This window comes from Pocillopora verrucosa, chromosome 3, assembly GCF_036669915.1.
Source record: "Pocillopora verrucosa isolate sample1 chromosome 3, ASM3666991v2, whole genome shotgun sequence".
Taxonomy (NCBI): domain Eukaryota; kingdom Metazoa; phylum Cnidaria; class Anthozoa; order Scleractinia; family Pocilloporidae; genus Pocillopora; species Pocillopora verrucosa.
This window is the reverse complement of record NC_089314.1, coordinates 18,005,266-18,029,430: the sequence shown is the minus strand read 5'-3', so window position 1 is coordinate 18,029,430 and position 24,165 is coordinate 18,005,266. Positions and strand designations below refer to the sequence as shown.

The 24,165-nt window shown below is 38.1% G+C and overlaps 2 protein-coding genes across 6 annotated transcripts; one reads left to right on the top strand and one right to left on the bottom strand.

Moving 5' to 3' along the window:
- Window positions 1-451: 451 nt before the first annotated feature.
- LOC131794322 (uncharacterized) lies at window positions 452-23,491 on the bottom strand. 2 transcript variants are annotated; one of them, XM_066164663.1, is made up of 9 exons: window positions 23,421-23,491; window positions 10,996-11,251; window positions 6,123-8,407; window positions 4,544-4,903; window positions 3,896-4,092; window positions 3,136-3,304; window positions 2,234-2,427; window positions 1,696-1,929; window positions 452-1,600 (listed from the first exon to the last, which is right to left on the bottom strand). In XM_066164663.1, exons 3-9 carry the CDS (start codon window positions 6,514-6,516, stop codon window positions 1,532-1,534), a joined length of 1,617 nt encoding a protein of 538 aa, XP_066020760.1. In that variant the 5' UTR covers window positions 6,517-8,407; window positions 10,996-11,251; window positions 23,421-23,491; the 3' UTR covers window positions 452-1,531. The 2 variants fall into 2 exon arrangements, with proteins under 2 accessions (XP_066020760.1, XP_058967821.2); XM_059111838.2 differs by lacking the exon at window positions 23,421-23,491 and adding an exon at window positions 14,365-14,785.
- On the top strand, window positions 10,664-21,755 carry LOC131794286 (cytochrome P450 1A1-like). 4 transcript variants are annotated; one of them, XM_066164664.1, is made up of 2 exons: window positions 10,664-11,144; window positions 19,286-21,755. In XM_066164664.1, exons 1-2 carry the CDS (start codon window positions 10,997-10,999, stop codon window positions 20,695-20,697), a joined length of 1,560 nt encoding a protein of 519 aa, XP_066020761.1. In that variant the 5' UTR covers window positions 10,664-10,996; the 3' UTR covers window positions 20,698-21,755. The 4 variants fall into 4 exon arrangements, with proteins under 4 accessions (XP_066020761.1, XP_066020764.1, XP_066020763.1 ...); XM_066164667.1 differs by lacking the exon at window positions 10,664-11,144 and adding an exon at window positions 11,220-11,377; XM_066164666.1 differs by lacking the exon at window positions 10,664-11,144 and adding an exon at window positions 12,637-12,952.
- Window positions 23,492-24,165: the final 674 nt, after the last annotated feature.

The window sequence follows — 24,165 nt, the reverse complement described above, 5'->3', positions numbered from 1 at the left end:
AAATTTTGAATCATTTGATGAAAAATTAACCAACTTGAATATTTTAAATAAAGCCATTCACGCTAGAGACACCAGAATCAATATAATGCAAGCGAATGTGGATACATTTGACTTCTTCTCATAGGCTTTCCCTACAAAATCTTCCTTGAACTTTTCTCTGTCATCATGCACAAAAAGTGCTCCCTCTTCGATAACATCGGTGAACACAATCAAAATCAAATCTTAAAGAACCTGCGCCAGCAATATTCGTGTTTCGCGAATTTATCACCGCCTCTCTATGATGCAGACTGATTTAATTCCTCGTGGGGTCACCACAACCCTCAAGAAGCTGCTTTTCTGGGTACCTGTTTGATTACTCACCACCCTCAGGGAAAACCTTCTCGCGCTTCGTTATTCGATTGTTCACATTCAAATAAATAAACACGGTTCCAAGAAGAAACCCCCCCAGCAGAAGAAGAACAGGGAAATCTAGGTGAAACGAGTAACACACTCATCAGACCGCTTTTCTGACAGCGCCGTATCGCTAAGTGACCTATAAGAATTGCTCTGATCAGTGAATATTAACCTTAATTTGTACAGATCTATCGCGTCATCTTTTGTATTCAGTATTTACGCTGTTCAAACATCTCAACTAGCTGTTATTCGTGTGCGTACCGGTCATCAAGAGTGTGCTATATAGACGGCATACGTAAAGGCATCTTTTTCGGAGTAGGGATCTAATATTTCTGCGAAAAATATCACACTCAGTGTCGCGTAGAATACTGGGTGAATTTTGACAAGAGTTATAAATGGAACATTATGTGTAAAATATATCCAATATATCCCAAAGAAGATACAGCTTAAACACTGTATACGTTAAAGACAGTCAATAAATTGAAATTTTCAAGTTTTGCGAGTTCCAAGTTCCAGCCTTGATATCTTTTGAGATCTTTTTCTTTCTCAAGGAAATGGAAAGAGTCTAACAAAAAACGAACCTGAACTAGGGAAGTAGGGAAGTCAGGTGAGAAGACAGTTTTTTATGGGAAAGAAATAGATACAAAATTAAACAATCACAAATACTCACATTTTATGAAAAAAAATCCTATAACATTCATCTTTCAGTTACCCCAATACTCATATTGCATTTGCACTTCACCAGATTTGCGTCTATTCATAGCTAGCGCATCAATCCAAATTAAACGAGTGGAAAAGCAATTTCCGATGTCACGAACTTCTAAGAATCTCTGCAGTACTACATAAAACATGCATGGATACGACGCATCTTTTGAGTACAGATATTTCCGAAAGTTGCAGCGAAATATGGCAAATAAACAACTTGTGGGGTTTGCACTAAAGGTTATGTCACTATGCGTGTGCAATGGTTGCCAGGCGGGGCTTCCGTGAAGTTTCTAAGAGGTTTGTGAATTATGTCTTAAGCATGGATTATTCCTTGTAAATCTTCCATCGAGATTTCATACAAATCCTCAAGTGTTGTGAGAGAAAACGAACGAGATTTACAGCCAGAGAGGCAATCACATTAGTGAGTTTACCATCATACATTCGCCTCATCATCACGATTGCTTGAGAATTTTGCATCATCAATCCCTTCCTCAAAGTATTTCTGAAAATGAAGCGATTAGAACAATTTCATTACATATATGAATAATCTTTTAATCGATTCAAGCCGGCATACGAAAGCAAGGAAAAATGGCTAACCTTCCACACATTTTGGTGGAAATTCTCTCCGTGATCACTGTTAGTTTGTCCAAGGTCTCTTATAGGAGACTTAAATTGTCGGTCGTCATCTGTGAGAAACCCTGGGTCATGAATTGCCAAGTAGTTACGCAACTGGATGTAAACATCAGCGTGGAAGTTGTCAGCAACACTGTCACCTAATTCTTTCAACTCGTCCATACAGGATCGGATGTTTGTTTCGTCACAAAAGGATTTCTGTAGAGAAGATAAAAAAGTGCAAATGGCTCACTACGTTGTCATCTATTACAAAAATATTTATTTGTACGAACTGCGCGTTTGAGTTCCTGTTATTCGAGTTGAATTCTGTTATGTAAATAAGTCCAGGTTACTGGCTAGTTGAATTTTAAGCGAATTTAAAAGAAACTTTTTAATCATTTATGTAAGGCTGTACTTAGTATTGTTTCTGGAAAACAGTTCTCCTTCAGGTAAAAAAAAAAAAAAAAACCAACAAAACAAAACCAAAAAACAGAACTTCAGACATTGGTTCTGGGAATGTTACCTGCATGGTAATTGTGTCATCTACGTTGACATTGCTCCACCACCAGCCTGAGGGGATGTAAAGTATCTCCCCTGCCTCCTGTAGACATTCCTGTGGTTTGTGTTCATCTTGTAACTCAGGTTTAGTATAAATCCACCAGGTAAATGACTCAGACTGCTGAGAATTCTGTGTTCGATGATTATTGTGATTTACTCCTAAAGGACGATTAATTCAGTTCTCATTAGTAACCCGATTAAGGGTATTTTCAGATTATATCAAATATTATCCGACATTAAGATGATAATAATGGATACACATGTCAACTGGGTATGTGTTTGAATTTGACATCAAATTCATTTCACGCACCCATCAGAGAAATGTGTAACAATTACACCGCCGGAAAATTATAGTTCAAATCGTTAGATCAATGGATTTCAAGGGTTAAGTGAAATGGCTAAGAACTTACAACTTTGAAGCTTTTAAAGGCTAGACAAAGGGTTTAGTTTTTGAAATTGACGTTCATAACCTTAGAAAGTCAATGACCGTAGGAGAAGGCCACAGTCTGCTTTGAAGCCGCTGTCCAAAATTTAACCCTTTAACTCCCAAGATCTCATTAGTAATTCTCCTTACTGTCTACCATACAATTCTTGCGATGTTAGTATGGATAATTTGGTATTGGATCAACTTATAATCCCCTAATTGATATTTTTCTTTATTCTCATCACTGGTCTGCTTGATATTGTATTGATATTGTAAGGAGAAATTCTGTCTTGGTCACTCTTGGGAATTAAAGGGTTAAGACAGGGAAGGAACCTATACAAGGACTAGGGAGAAACGTTTAGACGAATTTGACCACCCCATACAAAGCAGTCGAAAGGAAGACAGAAGACAACTGAACGAAAAAAAAAAGAAATGTAACGCACCTGGTACATAATACTTTGATGGTGGATAAAGACCCCAAAGCTTTTTGCCTTGTATTAGAGCACTCCATAATGAGGCATTTAGTGCCTCTACGCGCCAGTGAAAACCAGATCTTGTTGGAGCCATCTCAAAAGAAAGCTGGGGAGGACGAATATCTTCGTCTACAACTTCCTGAAAATTTAAAAAGATGAAGGGATATCTCGATAATAAAGAATGGTAGATAAATGAATTCTCTATTAAGGGGATGCCACGACCAAATCAGTTTTCTTTTCTAGAGAAAAAAGGATGGACAGCATTGTCTACTCATGATTTAGATCGCAAAAGATACAAGTGTTAATAATACCTTTATATTAAGATGGCCATTGACAAAGGACGAGATCAAATATTTCGTCCAGTGGCCTGCAGCTAACATAGGTTCGAGAGAATACGATTATGTGAACCTTCATTTGAATCACCATTTACAGGCAGTCATTAAGGTTTTTATCTTAAAGACCTTGCCGCTTATGTCTCCCAAAGAATTTAACAAACAAACAAAGTAACAGGAATATTAAAGAAACGATCGCAAAAAAGCTTATAGACCAAAAACACCCAAACGTACACATATATAAACAAAACAAAACAAAACCAGCCAAGAGACAAAACATAAGAAAGTAGAAATCAAGAAAATAACTGGACCAATATTTTTCTTTCGGAGATATATTGGTTTTCAACATGCATCTGAGTTCGAATAAGAATCTTCTAGTCCAAAACCGGGCTACTGACCTCAAAATAGTCTTTAGAAAATTGCGAGAAATTTATTGCATCCATAAGCTCAGGGTAAATCTGATGGAAATCTGTCATAATCACTTGGGCTGGATCTTTGTACATGTCAGCAAACAGAGCACGAAATTCGTTCCACTGTGAATAGGGAGTGGTATTCTCCATGATGTTAACCTTCACTCCTTTAGTGAGGATACTACCTGCAAGGAAAGTCATTAAGTGTTTCCACATCACTGTGACTAGTTTAATCAGTGGATGCGAATTTCTAACACCAGTGGAGCATAACTTGGCCTATGACTCCCAAGATCTAATTTGTTAGTACCTTCCCTTCTATGTTGTTCAGCTGTTCTCATTCATTTTCAGTAAAGAGGGGGAAATTTCTTAAAAAAATTGCGATGCTAGATCGGTGGGGGACTGTAACAAGATAACTTGGTTTTGACATCTGAGTTGATAATGTAAATTGCCGAAGTGAAGAGTTTTGACGTTTCGAGCGGTAGTCCTTCGCTCCAACGGAAAGATCTTTCCAGCTTCCTGGCAGCGATTATTACCAGAACGATAACATCTATAATACTTATAGAGTCGTGTACTATCTAACGGGAGAAATATTTGTTGTGTTTTGGCACTTGCCAGCTAAATTGCAGTTGTCCTCACCGAGTTTATCAAAACTCCAGGATTTCATTGCTTCCCAGTTATCCATCATTCCTGTTAAAATGGCAGGCTTTCGAGGCTTCATATACTGCTCCACAAATGTCTCTTTTGATGGTCGATGGACGCGTTCGATTGCGCATTGTAATTGATCTGGGTCATGTCTAATCCGCTCAGACATGTATTTAAAGTAGAGCCGTTCTCGCTCCGTGCGCTTTTGTCGGCGCAGCTCATGCGGTAACCTGCGTTGGACAGCGGACCTCTCATTGTTCGTCGCGTTACCAGAAAAGGTAAGAGTTTCTTTCATTTGAGGAGTATGTATCGGGGAAAACGCGTCAAAATCAGTATCTTCGGCATGTCCAATCTCTAGTATATAGGAAAATATACCTTTTTAATATATAAAAACCAGTGAAATTCAAAGTGAGCTTTCGCACGAAAACATGATATCTTCACACGTGAAGCCAACATGTTATCTTCACACGTGAAAAGATCATCATTACGTTGTTCTACTTTAACAAAATATTACAGTGAAATAATTTAGAGTTTCGTTTGTGTATAAATGATAAATAGAATATTACATGGCCGCTTGGAGATACGAACTGTCTTCTCTCGTGTAAGTTATGTGAGTTTTATAAGTAATGTTAGAATTCTATATAATCGTAAGTAGTATAGGTAGTACTGTACTATGTAGAGTAAGTATTTTCAGTAGAGTATGTTTCTTTAAGTTGTACTGTGAGTATTGTAAGCAATACTAATACTGCTTAATGATGATAATAATAATAATAATAATAATAATAATAATAATAATAATAATAATAATAGTAATAAAAAAGAAAACACGAAAAACACCAGAAGGGAAACTTCGTATCTCCAAGCGGCCGTGTGATATCCTCTGTAACTGTACGACCTCTCATAATTATTAAGGCTGTTTGTCATCGGCTTCCTTATCGTTAATGTTTCAGATGTCGGTTACTTTCTCACTGAGGAGGAACATACTACAACATCACTTAATTATTTCGTTGACTGTTCTCTTGAAAACATAGTCAACAGTAAAATTACAAGACAAAAATAACATTAGATATGTTGAAGCTTTTTGACAGACTACGGTGTAAGTTGAGGGTGAAGGTTTATGCTAAATTTCAATCTATTCTTATTGGTCGGAAAAGGCTGTTAGAAAAAAAATGTATTTTAGAGTTTCCCATCATAAAATGACGTCTGCGAATGAATAACAATATCAGTAGAAAAATAAAAACTATATACAACAAGTGAGCTTATGTTGAGAACGTAAATTTCCGTTCTATTTTGTGTTTTCCGGAATTGATAATAAACTAATAAAATTTTCCTGTTATTTGACCACCAATTGCACCAGGTTATCTCAAAATTAGCTGGCCTTATCCTCCTCACAAAGATGACTATTTAGTTATAAACAGTCAAAGAAATGAAGCTTATGTTAAAATAATCTGCCACTGAAGAATTGTTTGCCGTAATGACAACAGTTACAAAATACAACCTACACTACAGCTGGGTAAACACGGTAACGGCTGCTGAAAACACTTTGTTATAAATCCACGTTAACGTTTCTTACCTTTAGTGGTCCTAATAAAGAATGAATTGCTCCTACCACAATTTTCAGGAGCGCTGTTCTCACAAATTTTGATCACATAATCGCCGTTTTGAATTGTTGGTGGAATAAACCAAGCATGACGCATGCTTCCCTCTTTAAACTCGCTTAGTCCCGTTGAAATCTGTGCGACTTTTCTCTCTTCAATATCCAACAGTTCTATATTCCATTTGAAGCAGAATTTCGACTGAGTCCATGTGATAGGGTAAGAGTGTTGTCCCGATATCCACATGGCTCCTCTCACAGGCTCAATCACAGTTATATCATTCTTTGAATTTAGAGCGCCCTCACACAACCGAGACGGAACAACTAAATATATTACAAGCGCAAGATATGTTATTAGTTTTTCGATGAGCATTTTCGAGCCACAGTTCTTAGTTGGCTTCAGATGGCTCTAACCACGTAGGAGATAATTATGGCAATTACTAAGATGTGACAAATGATAGTAATGGTATCGAGTTTGCTGCATGTGACACGTGTTCCACTCTGAGAGACAACTAAGTATCCCATATTATATTTTAACACGTCAAATCAAGGATCAAAACAAATATAAATAATAATGTTACGCGTCTTGGAAGGAAATCATTCTTAAAATGTTTTGAAGGCATATGCTAAAGTCCTTTTTGTTGATAAAATGGCAATGTGCTCCTCTTCCATTTTGTTCCAGGTTAACATTCCTTATTTTATTTGTTAGGTTTTTTTCCCTTTGATATCAGACTAGCCATCATTCAACACGTTGTAATTTTAAGGCATCATGAGTAAAATATGTATATTATATCTGAAATAAATGTTTGCACAGGTGACAACAAAGTAAATATAGCCTTTGAGCAATGCAAATTTCTACAAACTAACCAAACTTTACTTTGAACCTAAAATGTTGATATAAAAGATGGAGAAGATAGCTTGTCATCAATTAAAGGTAATCGCTACCTTATGAGCCGTTGCATCGTGTATCAGGCCATACAACATTTTGTGTGCTATTTTGCAGGTGTAGTGATCGTGTGCTATGAAAATGATTCGTAAAGACGCTCACTGGGGGAGTACTTTGATTATAATTATTGCAACGCAAAGTATCAATTGACAAGGAAGTGATAAAAAAAAAAATTGGCACCCAATGGGTACAAGAGTCTACGGTGCTCTATGTTTTTACACTGGGTCTCAAATATCTTATTAAAAGGCTCTAATATCCTCTTAGAAGGCTCATTTCCCTAATAGTGGACTTTCTTAGGCGTCGCTTTTAATTAAAAAGGTCCTCTAAATACAAGGCAAACCCATAGAGGGTTCATTTTGCAGAGTTAAAGGCGATGCAGCTGGAAGCATCGAGGGTGATGTGACTCATGATACCAGTGATGCGGCCTTGACATGTCACCAGTTTGTCGAAAACTGCTACTTAAAACCGGAAAAAAAACACCAGAACTAAGCTTAGCCATCTAAGTAAATAGGAAGATGAATGTTGTGATAAAGGTAACGATTGTGCAGCTAAAATCAAAACTACCACTTCCTTAATGAAATTGAGCTCGACCCTTAGAAAAGAACTCACAAACAAATGATGCGAACTGTGGGCCACTGAACTCTGAAAATGAATTATGAAGGGGTGAAATATGGAGGCCACTGAATTAACTTCTTATTTTGAAACTTTTGGTCCGCACCCAGAAAGCACATTATCAGTCGCAATTTCATTTTTCTTAGTTGGCGCAATGGATTGTGCTTCTGATGTAGTCTTCAAAAGAACATGTTTTTTCTCTTTTAACTCGGAACATCAGCTTTTTCTGAGCAACAGTCAGATTCCATCATTGATATTCCATCATTGATATTTTGTTAAAATGTAACGAAATGTAAGACGGGTTGTTGTCCTGGAAAGAACTATATGTATCCAAGCACCTTATATTTTTTTAAACCTTGGGTTAGCCCTAGCTTATGCATGCAGTCTTAATACAAATCAATTTCCGTCCATAATTGAAATTTTCTGGTCTGAGATCTTAGCTTTCGGTTAAATACATGCTGTTGCTCAGCAGAATGTTAAAAATTTTGACCAATTCTTCGCTATCAGTGAAGGCCCATGCAGGAATTTGAAGTGATAATGCAAAAGCCTTATACGCTAACGGACTTACCCAAAAGTTAAACAGGGCCGTAGCTAGCATGAGGCAAGACGAGGGGGGGCATGCCCTAATACCCCTATACCCTCCTAGCGGCTCGCGCCTCCGACGCTTGAAACTTGCCTCGTCTTCTTCTGAAGTCTGGCTACGGCCCTGGTTAAAAAGAGGAAAGAAGAAGTAAAAAGAAGGAGTGATTGAGCGAAGGATGTAAGGAGTGAATTTTGAGTACTAACAACAACTCAGAAGTTTTCTTTCAGCCATTTTCCCAAACGAGCTACTGTAACCACGTTTGCCTAAGTAAGGCCACTATGAATGATAGGATTGTTCACAGACGGACTCACAGGCGCGATAACAAGGAATCTACGTCTTAGGCGCCGTAGACTCAAAAAGGAATTTTCGAAAGAACAGTGAAATTGAAATCAACCGAGTATCATGAGACTCCATCTAAAGGCCAGATCGGTAATTACCTTAAACGCTAAATATGATACTGCATGCTTTGTATGACTTGAAACACATTATCTATATTCGTTGGAAATTAAAATGTTCCTTTCAGAATGAAAAGTTTTAAATTCTGACAGGATGCAGGAGTTTGTGTAAAAAAGCGAACACGTGCGCTAGAACTAGTGAATACATTGTAACTGCATGCTTGATATATTATGCATCATCAAAATACAAAGTTTCTTCTATGTCATCTCGACCTTTTTTCATGGGCATCAAATTGAAGTGTCATCTTCTTCACTTTTCCAATATTCTTCGTATATTTTGAGCAATGAACAGCTACTGCATTTATTTCGCACACAAAAGCCAAAATGATGGTCCACTATCAAATTTAACTCGCGAACTCTCCCGCGTTACCATGGCACAGATTAAAATGTAGCCAACTTGAGATAGTTTCAGTCGCTGTTGACCTCTCTTGAAATCTAAGATAAAAGTTCGTGCGTTTTTGATTTCGCACTCGAAAGTAATACCTTCACTGTTGCGTCTACGATTTGGGCTAAGGGGCACACAACACAACAATTTGATTGGACATTTAACTGAAATTTTTTAATGAAATTTTACGGAGTAGGTGCCAAGATTGAGTTAGAAGATATATCATTCCGGCCAATAGACATCTAGATTTCTTAAGTAAGACTTCTGTATGTGTTTGGGATGGAGACTTAAAAAGTTTGGTAGGATGTGAGAAGCGGTCTTCCATGAAAGTGTTCATAACGATTTCTGTAGGAAAGAAGTCTCTCCTCTTAAGTTGCATTATGTTCGTTCTCATGATATTAGCGGGCTACTCGACAAGGGAGCGGCGTTTCGTTTTCTTTCATGCTGACAATTTTATGAAACTCTCTGGAACTTTATACACAGAAGGGTTACCTGCTGAGTATAAATGTTGCAACTAAAGACCTGTTTTGACCCACATGTCGGCTTGGGTCAGGCCTTTTACGATGTTCATACGATAAACCGAATTAACTTCGTTATTTTACGTGCAACCATAAAATTGTTAAATTAGTTTGTTTTCTAAGTTTCAATTGAAGCATGAACGAAACCTACCGAGTGCATCATCTTAATTATGGTTATTTCCCAAACAGCACGCAATAGATTCATTAACTTTTTTTAATGAAAGTAAGCCGACTCAAGAGTCAGTGGGACACTAATTCTAAGCTGACTCGAACGGTTGTCGAAAACGTTAGTTTGTCACATGTAGAACTAACAACATTTCTTTAAAAAAGTCAATATTTCCAATGATTCTTGTATATGCATGCAATGCTCTCATCGAAAATTTCCCAACGAATTAATCCACTTCTTTGTTTTATTGTCACTTATTAGCGACAGAAAGAGCTTAGAGAGCATCAGCTAAAACAAAACTAACGATCAGGCCTGGCCATCGAAAATTTTAGCTAGTTTTATTCGAATATAGGAGGTTCCTGATTTTGGTTGTGGGCTGTCAGAAAACTATTTCCTCTTTACGGTATATCGATTCTAACATAATCCAGATTATTATTATTTTGAACGTCATTCAGCCGTTATCTTTGTTTTAACCACAAGAATGAAGAATGAAGGATTGAGAATAAACTCTGTCCTTATTCACCACAAACAATGCTATTCTGAGCAGAGGTCAATTTCTCTACATGAGACTCCAAAAATATCAACCACTCTTATTGCTGATAAATATAGCCTATGTAAATTGATTTTTATATTGCTCTGATAAAAATATCAAATAGACGCAGCAATTCTGGACTAGAAAGTCAGTTCTGCTTATACATCGTCTTCATTTTACTGAAATTGTGTAATAAAAGTATGAATTTGATCAAGGCCTTCTCTTTTAAGAAGGTTCGAGGTGTCTTCGTAAACTTCAAATGATCCGTGCAAACCTGACCTTGGAAAACCCATCATTAAAACCAAACTTTAAGCCATCATGGTCTTAGGACGCGTATTGCTTTTTAAAAAAAAGTTGTACCGATTAACAGAAGGATTGCAAAGGTACCCAAAAACTCAGAAAGGGGGCCGTGCTGTCTCAATTTATCCACATCTTTAGACACTCTTGATCACAAGGTTAGCACTTGATGGCGTGATGATCGCCGATATAGATTCATAAAGACTCAATGAGGTGTAAACAATTTCTCTGCATGTTTACACCAAAGTCCCTCTTCCTTGAGGCAATTCGTCCGTGAGCTATCGATTGCACTAGTACACAACGAAAGCAGCCCCACAAATAGAGGACAAGTTACACTACGAATATCAAGTGCAGTTACCATGAACTTCATGCTAGAAGAACTGATATCAGTTGGTCAGGTCGTGTTCCTCTGCCTTCTGCAGTTTGGTGCGTTTCTTGTTGGAAAAGCAATATGGCGAAAGAATGCTTCAAATTTGCCTCCGGGACCTTGGGGTATTCCAATAATAGGTGAGACTTTTGAAACCCATTTCCGTGCTTTTAGTTCGTCTAGATATTTCTAAACGTGCGTACACCCATCTATGCAGTTTTAGGAGTTCGGTAGGTAAGGCCAGTTCCTGTTTGACCAAAAAGAAAAAAAATTATCAAACTGACCAGAGGTGTTCAAATGTCTCGCGCACTTTGAGTATGACAGGATTATTTGTTAAGGACTTCACTTTTTCCTATCACTCCCAGAGAGGAAGGTAACATCTACGATATTAATATAAAGTTTATCCGACAAAACTGTGATGGGGGTAAAAATGAACTTCCTACTCTCATCATAATCGATGAGGCTCATTTACTAGAAGATATTGACTTGATATAGCCACCCAGAGTTCTCTCCACTGGCTAATTTAAAAGGAGATGTATGGCAGCCAATAGGAAGAGTTATGGATGAGATTTTTTAGAGTGTTCTTTCTTAAGCAGGTGCGAAATCAATTAGCAGCGAGACTAAACCCTTGTTGTATGGGCTTATTCTAAAGTAACATAATTACCGGTCTAGAACGTTCTCCTATTTTATTAGATGTAATATTGTACATTTCATTTGTCTTTATTAGATCGGGAATATAATCAATACGATTAAGCAGTTTTTGAGGTATCTACGAAGCCTTCTCGGCAGTCTTCGCGTGCGATCGAAGTGAACGTTGCGTATTTTTAGCCGCTTATTAATAGCTTATATAAATGGATGTTGATGAAGCATCGTAATATAAAAACCATTATTTTCCATAACTTTAAAATACCTTTGTATTCAAAATCATTTTTGTGCGTTACTTTTTCATTTCTGCAGGTTTACTGACAGTGAAATGTGTTGATTATTTGCTAAGGAGGTGTACGTGACGTGAAATTCGATTAAGTTAGCATCTGACTTTCCTAATGACTTTCGTACTGAAAATGACTTGTAGCCACTTGATGATATATACTGATCAGTTAAGCGGGAAAAATAATGAAGTTGGAGAAGTTATTTGGTTATTTATCTTGGCATGCTTTAGCTACACCTTTTGATGTTTAAAATACTGACTGCACCATGTTCTGTAGACATTGTTTACACGATATCTATCAATTGGTGACCTTCTGTAACTCTGGAAACACGGCATATGCCTTTAACAAGGAGATAAATTTTAACGCGTAGCTAAGAAGCGAACTCAGTTGAACTATCAAAACCCATATTCTTTTGATGAGCGTTTGCTAAATATAAAACGTCAAAGGAAAATGCAAGGGCTTCGCCATAACTCGGTTGAAAACCAGATACCGCCTAAATGAGGATCAATCAACCGTTTTCAACGTCTGCTCCTGCTAAAAACATAAACCACGCGCAAACCGCAAGTCGGTGACCTTCTCCTTGGTAAACAGCAAATCAAAACCTTATCATAAATGAAACGTCAAATAAGTCTCGTAATGTTTGCACAATCCAATATCGTGTTAAACGATCATATATACAATCAGCTAAGTAGTCAGTAGCTGATCAACGTCACCAGGGATGGCATTTCAGTTCCAACCTGCTTAAACTTCTTAATAATGTTTGGAGACCACTACTGTTAAGCTTTTCGTCTGACCCTGATTGTGTCCAAAAATTATTTTGGCTACTAATTTCAGGATCGAAGCACGTGCTTTGACCAAAATAAAACAAAATAGCAGCCCAAAATACAGTGACCTTGCTTTGTTTCAGTGCGATTCATATCCCATGACTATCATGGATTTCATATCGCAGTAAAGCCGACAACATGGGCAGATGTTTCATACCACTGAGCTAACATAAAGGCGAGAAGACTGTGCAGCATGTATGTATAAACTTAAATAAGCAGTAAATTGTTGGCAACTTTCTTCAGGGAAGGTAGATATCGAGGTTAGTGACCAGTTTAGAGATATATTTCACCTAATCATATCCTTGATTGGTGAAAAGAGTAAATAACATCATATGACATTGAAATACTCTAGAAATCTGACACAGCCGAAATCTATACCCTGAATTTATTTGAGCTTGGCTGAAAATCTTTTGTCAGGGATCGTTTGCCACGTTCAAACCCAGCAGATCTTTTCTAGCTCGTTTGCCGAATTGTAAATACATATCAAGCTGTTTCCTATCCCAACGAGCAAGCTGCAAGCTACTAGATTTCTCCTGGGAAGTAATTCACGTCTTTATTTCGCCAAAGTCACACTAAAATAAGAAGACATGCGTGGCCTCATGCTTGGATATCGTTTACTAATTGTGTCATATGAACTCGATGCTATTCTGGGAGCCCGTATCAAAGACTCTACGGCTTTTACCGAATGGCCATGATCCTCACGCAGCCTTATGCTAACTGCTGTGTCTTCAGCAATTTGGAATTCTTAAAACAATCGTAAGCTGGATAAGCGTCGCGTGATGCTGAACCACTAGTTCCTGTCTGCCTCGTGTCTAGAAGTACAAGAGGCTTCACCATGATCTTGCAATTCGTGAAAGAAATATCAGCTTTGCATTTTTGAAAAACGTGGCTGGAGTCACAATTACACTTGGCTCAGAGAACGAAGCTCAAGCTGCAGAAGAAAAACTTGTTAACACTCTGTGGGTCTCAAATTTGCCACGAACAACATTATTGTTGATGTCTTATTGGACTTTATCTTTCAAAAGGGCGTTAAAAAGGTTTTTAACATACTGTTTACTCGAGTTACATCTCTGTACAAGAAATGAGGAGTGGTAGCAGTACAGATTTCCTGATTTCGTCAAAGCATCGCCCAAGCAGAATCCTTTCCGGTCTCGAAATTGCATCGAAGGTGTCGATACAAACCGTTCGAAGGGTGTCTGGGAAGAACAAATATACCTATATTACGCCAACGTAGTCAGGAAGGAAACGATGTAGGAGAAAGAGAAAAGTTTATATAAACAGTGTGAACTTTCCTTAAATTGACCCTCGCTCAGCGACAAGTTAATCGCATTTGAGCCTTGCTAGTGTCTTCGGGGTAGCTTCGACACTACCACCGTAGCCATTTACCGGAGTGATGTGACATATTTATTCAAATATACTGAAAATAAATACCAACAGTATGCAATAAGACAATAAATTGATCACCTAGTACAGTATGAAGAGCGTTCGATAAGAAAATTTCATTGAAATTTTGTCGCTCAAGTTCAGGTCATAACAGTAAACGAAACCCTTCGGAATGGGTCAATATTCTTTAGCAACCACAAGAAGCAATAAAATAAGCGGTTTACCTTTGTGGTCAATCGAAGGTTCTTTATCCAAAAGCACTATTTAATCGCCAAGCAACGTGGATGATGTTCTGACATTCCCAAACCATGGCCAAGCTCTTCAGCAATGCAACCGATTTGAGGTAGACAGTGAAATCTGGTTTATAATACAGATACTTTTCCCGTATAGTGAAATATTCGGTCTACGAGACAAACCCAAGTAATTCATTAAGTACGCAAATGGAATGGTCACGACATCTTTCGGCGACAAAATCAGTACTACTTTTTCTCGAAGTTGCTTAACAATGTCATGGCCCTCCAATACTAAGATCAAGAATTTTTAAAGACTTTGATCAGCAAAAAAAGACTGAATACTTCTCGTTTAAGATAAAGGCATTTAAAATCTATTTTTGAAGCACGTTCCCACATGTAAGTTGATAAGGGTAGCGATTCTTATCTCTCAACAGTTAGATGGCTTAAGTAGCCTACATCTCAACCAAATTGACATTACATGCCTGATGTAGATTTCCTTTTTCAAGGGATACAATGGCCGTTTTTGATAAAAGCAGGTTTTTCTTGAGAGTTTTGTCCTTGAGAAAATATCAGACTTCTTAAAAATAGGGCTATAAAGCTTGCTAATCACCACGTAAGTTTCTCAAGTCAGTCAGTCACTGATAAAGGGCTGTCTGCTGTCTAGTCTCTTCAAGCTTGTGAATTACTACCAGGATTACAATAGCATGTGTTTTCACGAAGTCAAATGTAAAACGTAAATGCCGTCTGATATTATTTTACAATAAAAATGGCTAAGACTGTTAACATATTGTTCAAGAAATCAGCGACCACTCGTCTTGTTTCCATATCGCAATGATCATTTTGTCTAAAAATAGCTTCAAGAATCTGAACCGTTCGTGTGAACAAAGCAAGACAAAACAAAGCATAAGAAAACCCCTCACGAAGCCTAATAAATCTCTGTCTTTTCTTAGCCTGCATTCTTTTCTATAGAATCCTTTGCTATCTTATTCTTTGTGACGCGACCGAGCCAGGGGTAATTTGATTAAAATCTCTGCCTACGGTGGGAATCAGAAAATAGCAGGCGGCATTGTTAACACTCTTATCTGTAAATAGACTTATAGCGTGAAAATAAGCGACGGCACACGACAGCGAAAAGGGCGGCATTCAACCTTTGACATTTCCTAAATATAACCTCAAAGATTGATAACTCAATTCTCTTTAATGCCTTAACTCCGCTTCACAAACTTGATACTTGTTGGGCTTTTATTTTTCAAAAGCGAAGCGAAAATACACTGCCTTGAGTGACCCAAAGTCAAAAGGCACTTTAACATTGATCTCGCATTAAAAAATCTTTATTTGACCGGTAAAAAATACATAACTCTGCAGAAAGCACCGCTGATCAATTCGATGAAAATTCACCTTTATCAACACAAAGATTATGGCGTGATAATCGCCGACTGCTCGATAAGGGCTCACTGGAGTGTAACACTTAGTTCGCATAATTATGCCCAATCACTACCTCTTGAGATCATTTGAACCTTGATAGCAACAGAAGCAACAGCTTACCGATCAGAAGAATACCTCTTTACCTCAGTTTCCGATGACCACGATGAGTGTTTCATTTGTAGACAGCCTATCAGCTGCACCGATTTTGCTCTTTTGCTTTCTGGCTTGTTTCCTCCTGAAAAGAAAGTCATTTCGGGAAAATTCTTTTTCCAAGTTGCCTCCAGGACCTTGGGGCTTACCAGTGATAGGTAAGGTTATTTACCTTTTGAAATCATTTCAATGTCTATGGACCGGCTTTTGTCGCAAACTTTTCGTCACCTCATGAGGCGCTCACAACGATTCCAGCTCAAAAGTCACAAAAGTTGCTCCTTTCTTTACTTTTGTTGAGAAATAAATAAATCAAAAACTATCTGCTCTCGCAAGTGCTGTATAAATTCTTAAAAACATGGATGAGATCAGAGTAACAAAATGGCATTGATTGATTTCAGCATTGCTTTTAATCAATTTCAGTTAAAGGACTTATTTGAAGTTTTGCAGTAGGGCTTAGTAATGTCGGTATAAGAGAGAGAACATATTGAGTTATATCAATTATTAAAGGTTAAGGAGGAAAAAGTGGTGAAAGTGGAAAAAAGGGTGTAGGCATTCGAAGTAAATAATTAATTTGCTTCACAGAAAAACCAGTTTATTAGAGTTAACTCTTTGAGAGAAACACTTCTTGTTCTCCAAATTAAAGATAACTGCGTAACGATTCAGTAATTATTGGAATTATACACTGTACCCACGCCTTGCATGATAGTAGCGCACGAACAATGCAAGTATTGCGTGTTCTCAGCCGATCGCCGTGACGTGGCTTTGTTCTTGCTCCAGCTAAAGTCATGACCACAAGAAATAATGTATCTGGATGCCTCGGCTAAAATCGTCATGAGTCAATGTATCTTTAAAGCGGTTTCTCTAAACTTCCTTGTATTTAAACGATCCATTGTGAAAATGTGTTGAATGGGCAAAATTAAACCTCAGCGTTCTCTACCTTTGTAATGCTGATTGGGGCAGTTGGAAGAGCGAAGAAATCGTGTCATGCGGTAAAGGATATCTAATTCATGATCAAAAACGCCGTTTTGGGACAGGTGATAGGACTGGATTTGACCCAGAGAAAGATAATATACTTATTTGATATTAACCTTCGGAGTTTTGCTTTGAGCTTTAGCTTGTTACGTTTCTAGGTAGCTTGTGATGAACGGATGGCGCTTTGAAATCAGTCGAAATAAAATAATCTTATCTCATTTTAATAATGATAAAAAAGAATAAAGTTTCTGATCATCTTTCACAGTAGGTGCCAGTGTTTGAGAAAAAAAAAAGTGTTCGATTTTTTTGTACCAGTGAGCTCAGTTCTGTTCTTCACTTGTGTAGGTACTCAGACCTAGAAACATGGAAAGTTTGAGAACTGTTGTATAACCCAAACGAAATAAGCGGCTCAAAATGCAAAGAATTAAAATTGATGAATGCGTTAAGACCACTTTTTTTTTTTTTAAAACTGCACAAACTATTCAAACCATTGCTAATGACAATATATAAAAAGTGCGTGGTATAACTGAAGGCGTTTAATTTTGCTGCAAGATTTCGGTGCATATAATTTGGTCCACCACCCTCACCAAGAGAACAATGTTAGGTCTGACCAAGTTTTGATTCAGCCGAATATAAAAGACGCCGCGTTTAAGCCACAAAATGTTTAATACGATCCATTGACCTTCGTTTTAAATGAATCAAAACCTTTAAAACAAGTATCAATTGTCTAGGAAGCTATTTAGTATGCATATGCCATGATCATGGCCTAATGTAGGGGACTTCGTTGCGTGTCTTGAGCCTCAGCTAAGGATGACTCAGCGAGGGAATTTTTTCTTTAGACCATTTCCTTTTTTTATTAATTATCGGAAAATTCCTTGTATTCGGTATTGATGTCAGGGAAGTATATCATGTACATGCCTGTTTTTGAAGGCTTTGTTAAGTACGTAAGGCGAGTTAAGATGAGGGAGTAGATATCGTTTTCAATCACAAAGCACCTTTCGGACGTCTAAAACATTCTGAAATATCATGGACTGGCTAGATTGACAGGGTGTACCCTGCTTAGCGAAGATATCCACAGGGCTTAATCGACAGACGAAATTAAACTCTGTATGCTCTCCATTCCTCTTTTTTTACTGAATTAAGTTAAAAGACAGTACTTAAAAGAAAGATATTAGGTGCATCTAATGTTTGGAACGTCAGCTTGCATTTAAATGCCCCATAGCCACACAGCGACAATGTCGGAACTTGAGGCTTGCACGGGGGGGTTTTCGACGGAACGAATTATGAAGATCCAGTAAATACTTCCCTGTTCAGTCGTTGCAAATAAGAGAAAAACGGTGCAAAGGTTAACGAGAGGAGCAGCTATTTTTGGCATTTTTTTAAAAGATCCCTGCAAGGATCAATGAAATTAACAACCGCAAAATTTCATTTCCATTTCGCACAGAAACGCTAGCCGACGTACGAAGCTGATAACCTTTTTGGGTCTCCTGTCTTACGCCCGTTCTCGATACAGTAAGTTATGCCTGACGGAATACATCCTGCAAAATGCGTGACTCTTGCCAAGGATACATTTGCCTCGCTCGCTAAAAACCCCCGAGGGCTAAATTATACATTTAACGAAACATAAAGAAGTCAGTTGACCCGTTTCAAACGATTACAGATTTTTAATTTAATATTATCAAGTCGTCACGTGCGCAGCTTCGCACTTCATGTAAAACTATTTTATTCGTTAGAAAAGTCGGCTTAAGCATATCTCTTAATACATAAGGTATCTCAGGGTCCTTCGGAAGTGTTCAGCACTGAAGAAAGACATCTGGATGGGATGGCACATTTTCAGTTCAGTGTCAGGTTTAGTCTTTCTTATACGCGAAACACGTGACGGAATGTTTCAGGATAAGACGTAATGCTATATGGTGTGTAGTTTCAGAAATGTTCTAGAACGATAAACGCTTATGCAGGTCATAACTATTTGTTGACAACCTCGGAAACTTTGTGTGCAAGATCGCAGATGTTAGCCGTGAAATTTTCGATGCCACAATGAGAAACAAGATGAAAGTCATGAATGCGTTTTAGTCTCAAGAGAAACATCGTAGTACCAATGAAGTCAATTTTCAATATATACATGATATTGCTGACTGGTTGTACTCTTTTCGACAAGTTGTATTTATCCAAATTTCGTCGAGGAAGTAATAGTAATGATATTAGGGAAAGATATGGACTTGGAGCTAAAGATAATTAACCTGCTTTGGACACTTTTTTGCTCAATGCCACCTGTGATTAAGGAAAAATAATTCCTCTAGTTAATGATTTTTTGGTTAAAATCCTACTCGCTCATGATCTCTAAGTGCCTTTGACCTATCAACAGGTGCGTGCTTTCGTGTGGGACGCAATCCTCATGTTGACTTCACAAGAATGGCAGATAAATACGGAGACGTTTTCAGCCTAATGCTCGGAAATCGTTTAGTTGTGGTGCTCAACGGATTAAACGTCATTCAAGAGACAATTATCAAGCACCCGACAGTTTTTGCTGGCAGACCGCAACTGCACACCTTCAACCTTGCCAATCCTCATGGTAACAGTCTCACTGTGGGCGACTACACACCTAATTGGCGGCTCAGTCGGAAGATGATGGTTGCAGCAGTTCATAACTTTGCAAAGAATACAAGTACCTTGGAAAGAAAGCTTTTAAAGGAATCTGAACGCCTGGTCTGCTGCTTAAAGCAACAGAAAGACAAAGCCTTTGATGTCCGTATCACTCTCAAGTTTGCCATAGCTAACATCATTTTCAATGCGCTGTTTGGAATCAACCGTTCATACGACGACCCAGACCTTCGACGTTTACTCGAGCTTGCCGACAACTACCGAGAGGCTGTGCATGGCAGCAGCCACATTGATTTCATGCCGTTTTTGAAGCATCTTCCTAATAGAGCACTCAAAAAGCTCGTGCTTGCAATAAAAGAAGTCTCATCTGCCACTAAGAAGATGTTTTTAAAAAACAAAGAAACCTACACTAACGGCCGAGTTCGCAATATTGCTGATGGTTTTATAGATGTCCTTGAGAAAGAAACGATGAAAGAGAAAGAGAATGGTCAGAACAATGAAGACACTCAAGTTGAAATGGCTCCCCTGCTGAATGATGAACAGATTGTTCACGTTTTGTCAGAGCTCTTCGGTGCAAGCTTGGACACCTCATCCATCACCATTTACTGGGGCTTAGCATACTTAATCAAGCATCCCGAGATCCAATCTCAGTTGCAAGATGAGTTAGACAATGCAATTGGACGAGATCGCCTTCCAACCCTTACAGACATCCCGTCCCTTCCTCTGCTCCAAGCCACAGTCTACGAGCTTCTGAGGGTGACAAGTGTTGCGCCTCTGGCGATTCCCCATTCAACCACCACTGAAACAACCATTCGCGACTTCACAATCCCAAAAGGCACAATGGTTTTCGTTAACCTGTGGTCTCTACATCGCGATCCAGCAATCTGGGAAGACCCGGAAGTTTTCAACCCACGACGTTTCCTCAATGATGCTGGAGAGCTGATCGATCCGAAGACATTTGGAGGCTTCTTGCCCTTTTCAGGGGGTCGTCGAAGGTGTCCTGGAGAAAGCCTTGCTCTGAAAACCTTGCCTGTATTACTTGCATCATTAATACACAGCTTCCGTTTCTCGCAAGACGGTTTGCCTGCTGAATATCAAGGTATTAATGTTGAAGGGCATTTCGGCCTCACCCTGATGCCAGAGAAATTTTATACATTAATCGAGGAGCGCAACTGAAGAGCCTCAGTGAACTGAGACACAATGACAATACTTTCTAAGTTTTAATCCTTAGAAGTCTTTGAAAGAATCTTGAGTAACTTATTTACATTCAAGTATAGACATACCAAACTTTTTTATTGTTTTTATCCTACATGGATTTATATGGTTTTGATGAAATGATTATGGAAAATTACCGTAATACTGCTATGAAGTTGTTTTATATTCTCGCTGAGATGAATACTCGGATTAACGTGTCAATATGTGGTTATTGTGCCTTGCCTGTTAAGGTTATATTACTATTATTATACCAAACAATTCTCAGTCCTTTATTTTGAGCTAATTTTTTTTATGGGAATTCGATGTAACAGTCGAATTTTGTTATTTGATGGGTAGCCCTGTTTCTTATAGATCAATTTGTCAGCCAAAGAAAATATGTAGCACATCTTGCCAGAGAGGGAAAAGAGAAGGATAAAACCCTCTCGAGGATTCGAACCTTGCATGTTCTGATGTTTTGGTCTGATGCCATATTTTAATATGGCTTTTCATATCTAAAAATAAGGTTTGTATATTAAAATATACAAACCTTTGTTTTAGATGTGAAAAGCGTCCGGTACATTGTTCATAGGATCAGTAAACCCAAAAGCGTCAGGTGTAGAAGAAGATTCATCTATTGCCAGTTTGGCTCGGCTCACGACATTCTTCTCATTCGTTGGTTGAGGGTTTTTCAATCATATAGCCATGCTTAAAAAAAGCCTGCATTTGGCATGCTTCTCTTTTTCTATTCATTAAATCGAGGAGCTGTTTATTTCTTTTGCTACAGCAAAAGGCGCGGCATAAAAATATTGCTGCTGAGAAAGTGATAGAGAAAGACTTCCCTGGCGTTTTAAATTTCCATGGTCACCACGTCCTGCGATTCTGCAGTGAGCCAGTAACATATAATATGACAGATTATGAATAGAAAGGGACTGTATATGACAGATTATGAATAGAAAGAGATTGTAATCTTTGGGCTTACATGAGATAGATATTAAAGTAAACTTATTTTCGAGCCTACGAGAAATAAAAAAAAATATTAACATTTTACCAACTAAGTTCTGTTCTGGCTGCTTTATGTTTAGTATTTCTTTATGTATTTATCTCACTTCTTTAGAGGTTGTCCACTCCAGTGGGATTACTTATTTCCCTTGTTGAGGTAATTTAGTCAATGAAAAACCGCAGACAGCCTTAATGAATTATCGCGGATAGGATGTCGTGATGAACGCCCGTAAAAAAAAGTAAGGACCGGCTTGAGTGAAGTGTGAATATAGGCTTCATATTTATACTTTATTCAAGCTCCTTCTCGAAACATTTGACTACGAACCCTGAGCTCGTACGTTCTTGGCAAAAAAGAAAAAATTTATAATCCTATTCATTTATGATGGTATTCTTGATTGGAGGTCTTTCAAAACCCTGGGAAATTTTACTCCTTTGCCTTTTGATGCAAAAGCTGATGACTGGAATTTGGCCCCTTTCTTTGTCTCAATTGCTTCGAAATCCACTCATGACTGGGAGACAAAAAGGTAAGATTTGAAAGGCTTGAAAGAGCTTGGCACCAATTTATATCTTATTAGCTATTTAGCTACGGAAGTCGTATTACGTTTCATCTCTTAAATACATAAAATTGTAGATTCGACACCGAACTTTCATTACCATTTATCAAGCCAACTTTTATCACAGAAGAGACAAGATTATCACTTCACGCACTTGATGTACAGATGTCAGTTTAAAGGATGTCACAAAAGTCTATTACTTTTGCTATTAAAGCACTGATCTTAAATTAGCTGCACACTTTCAAAACACACTTATGTCCACCCATGCACGCAGTGACGAAAATGGCAGATTTGACGAAATTTCGTCAAACTGAGTGAATGTTTAGTCAAACTGGGCAAAGCGATTTTTACGAATTTATTCAAATTCGTCAAAGCGAAATCAGAATTTTCGTCACTCTCGTTACTGCATACATTTCTGGACCAAACCAAGTCGTTCACGAAGTCACTTTTTTATGAAAAAAAATCAACTAAAATCGACATTATAACTACAGTCCGATTTAAAAAAGAAAAAGGAAGACCTCAATTGGTATCATTGCATGACGAGAGCGTAAAAGCACGATGAAGGCATGTATGCCCTCAGCTGACTAAAGGCGTTTATGTGACGACAGTTCCAATTGTGTTGCAGTGCTTTTTTATTAGTTAATGGCGTCGGATATACTTAGCAAACAGTAAAATTCAAAAGGAAGGGTCCACCTCGTAATTTTGCAAATTTAAGTCAACAATGTCTTCAAAATGCAGCGTAGGAAGGACTGGGCCATTAGTAAATTGATATAGATAAATAAATACTGAAGAAAACAGTACAGCTTTGGGCTGAAGTTCACAAACCATCAAACTTGAGTACATTGCATGATGTGTGATATTTACCATGTGTACAAAACGTAGACTCGTCGATCAATTTATAACGAACACAAATAACCCTTGAAGTTACACAGTGAAATTTTGTACTAATTCTATCAAAGCACATCGCACTTGATTAGCTTGATAAATTTGTCTGCGTTCCATCGGTTGTTAGGAAGCACAAAATAAACACTCATGATGAACGAAGCTGGTGACGTTTTCTACAAGACTAGCTAAAATGTTTTATTGTTTTACAAGATATTAGCCAGTTTTGGAATGTCTAATCAGGCATAATATATAAGCTAATATACGTACTGTAATGACGAAAGCGTAACCAGCTGTTTTTCCTATTGCGTGTCGGATTCCTTCTAAAGATTCAGTCAGCAAATCTTGCTTTCTGAAAATATAATTATTATAATGGCAGAAAAGTCAGGAGGGCTTGAGAGGAATTATTCTTGAACGTTCCACAGACTTAATTACGGCTGCATGAAAAATTTAAGAAGAATTACGTTTCGCACGTTTCTCCCTCACTCCAGTTTTAAAGGTAAAATTTAGCTTTTTGTCTCGGCAATGTTTTCAGGAACGTGAAGCCAGGCAATTAATCGGAAATCCAACCAAAACTCACCTGACTTACGATTCTTGATCTTACAGCAAATTAACATCGCGGCATAACTAGTGGATTAGTTTCCACGAACCAGACTAATGACACTCCAGTGACAGACAACTTGACTCCGATGCCACTTCCTTTCAGATTTCCGAATTGTCGGTCACTATAACCAACACGGTGACGGATCCAGACCTTGAGCTAAGGGGGGGCCCGGTTTTTCGTCGCTTGCCCTGCCGGCCTTTCTTCCTTCTGCTATTCTTTTTACCCAAAATAAGGGGGGGGGGGGGGGGGCGCCCCTAGATCCGCCACTGCAACAACAGTCTTTTTCATCACGTTTTTGAGTACTCATTCTTACTCAAAAGATCAGAGCACACGATTAATTGCTAAATCTAGTTTCAAACCAACTACAATTATCACCACCGTATCTCCTACCTGTTTCAACAGGGTTTGTAA

Bases quoted from the DNA above. Each gene is read 5' to 3' on its own strand.
- LOC131794322 (XM_066164663.1), bottom strand. From the start codon at position 6,516: ATGCTCATCGAAAAACTAATAACATATCTTGCGCTTGTAATATATTTA. The intron at 3,305-3,895 runs GTCAGTAGCCCG...TTAAATTTTCAG, and splicing joins TTTCTAAAGACTATTTTGAG to GAAGTTGTAGACGAAGATAT. The intron at 2,428-3,135 runs GTGCGTTACATT...ATCGTCCTTTAG, and splicing joins ATCAAAGTATTATGTACCAG to GAGTAAATCACAATAATCAT.
- LOC131794286 (XM_059111796.2), top strand. From the start codon at position 15,953: ATGACCACGATGAGTGTTTCATTTGTAGACAGCCTATCAGCTGCACCG. The intron at 16,107-19,285 runs GTAAGGTTATTT...ACCTATCAACAG, and splicing joins TTGGGGCTTACCAGTGATAG to GTGCGTGCTTTCGTGTGGGA.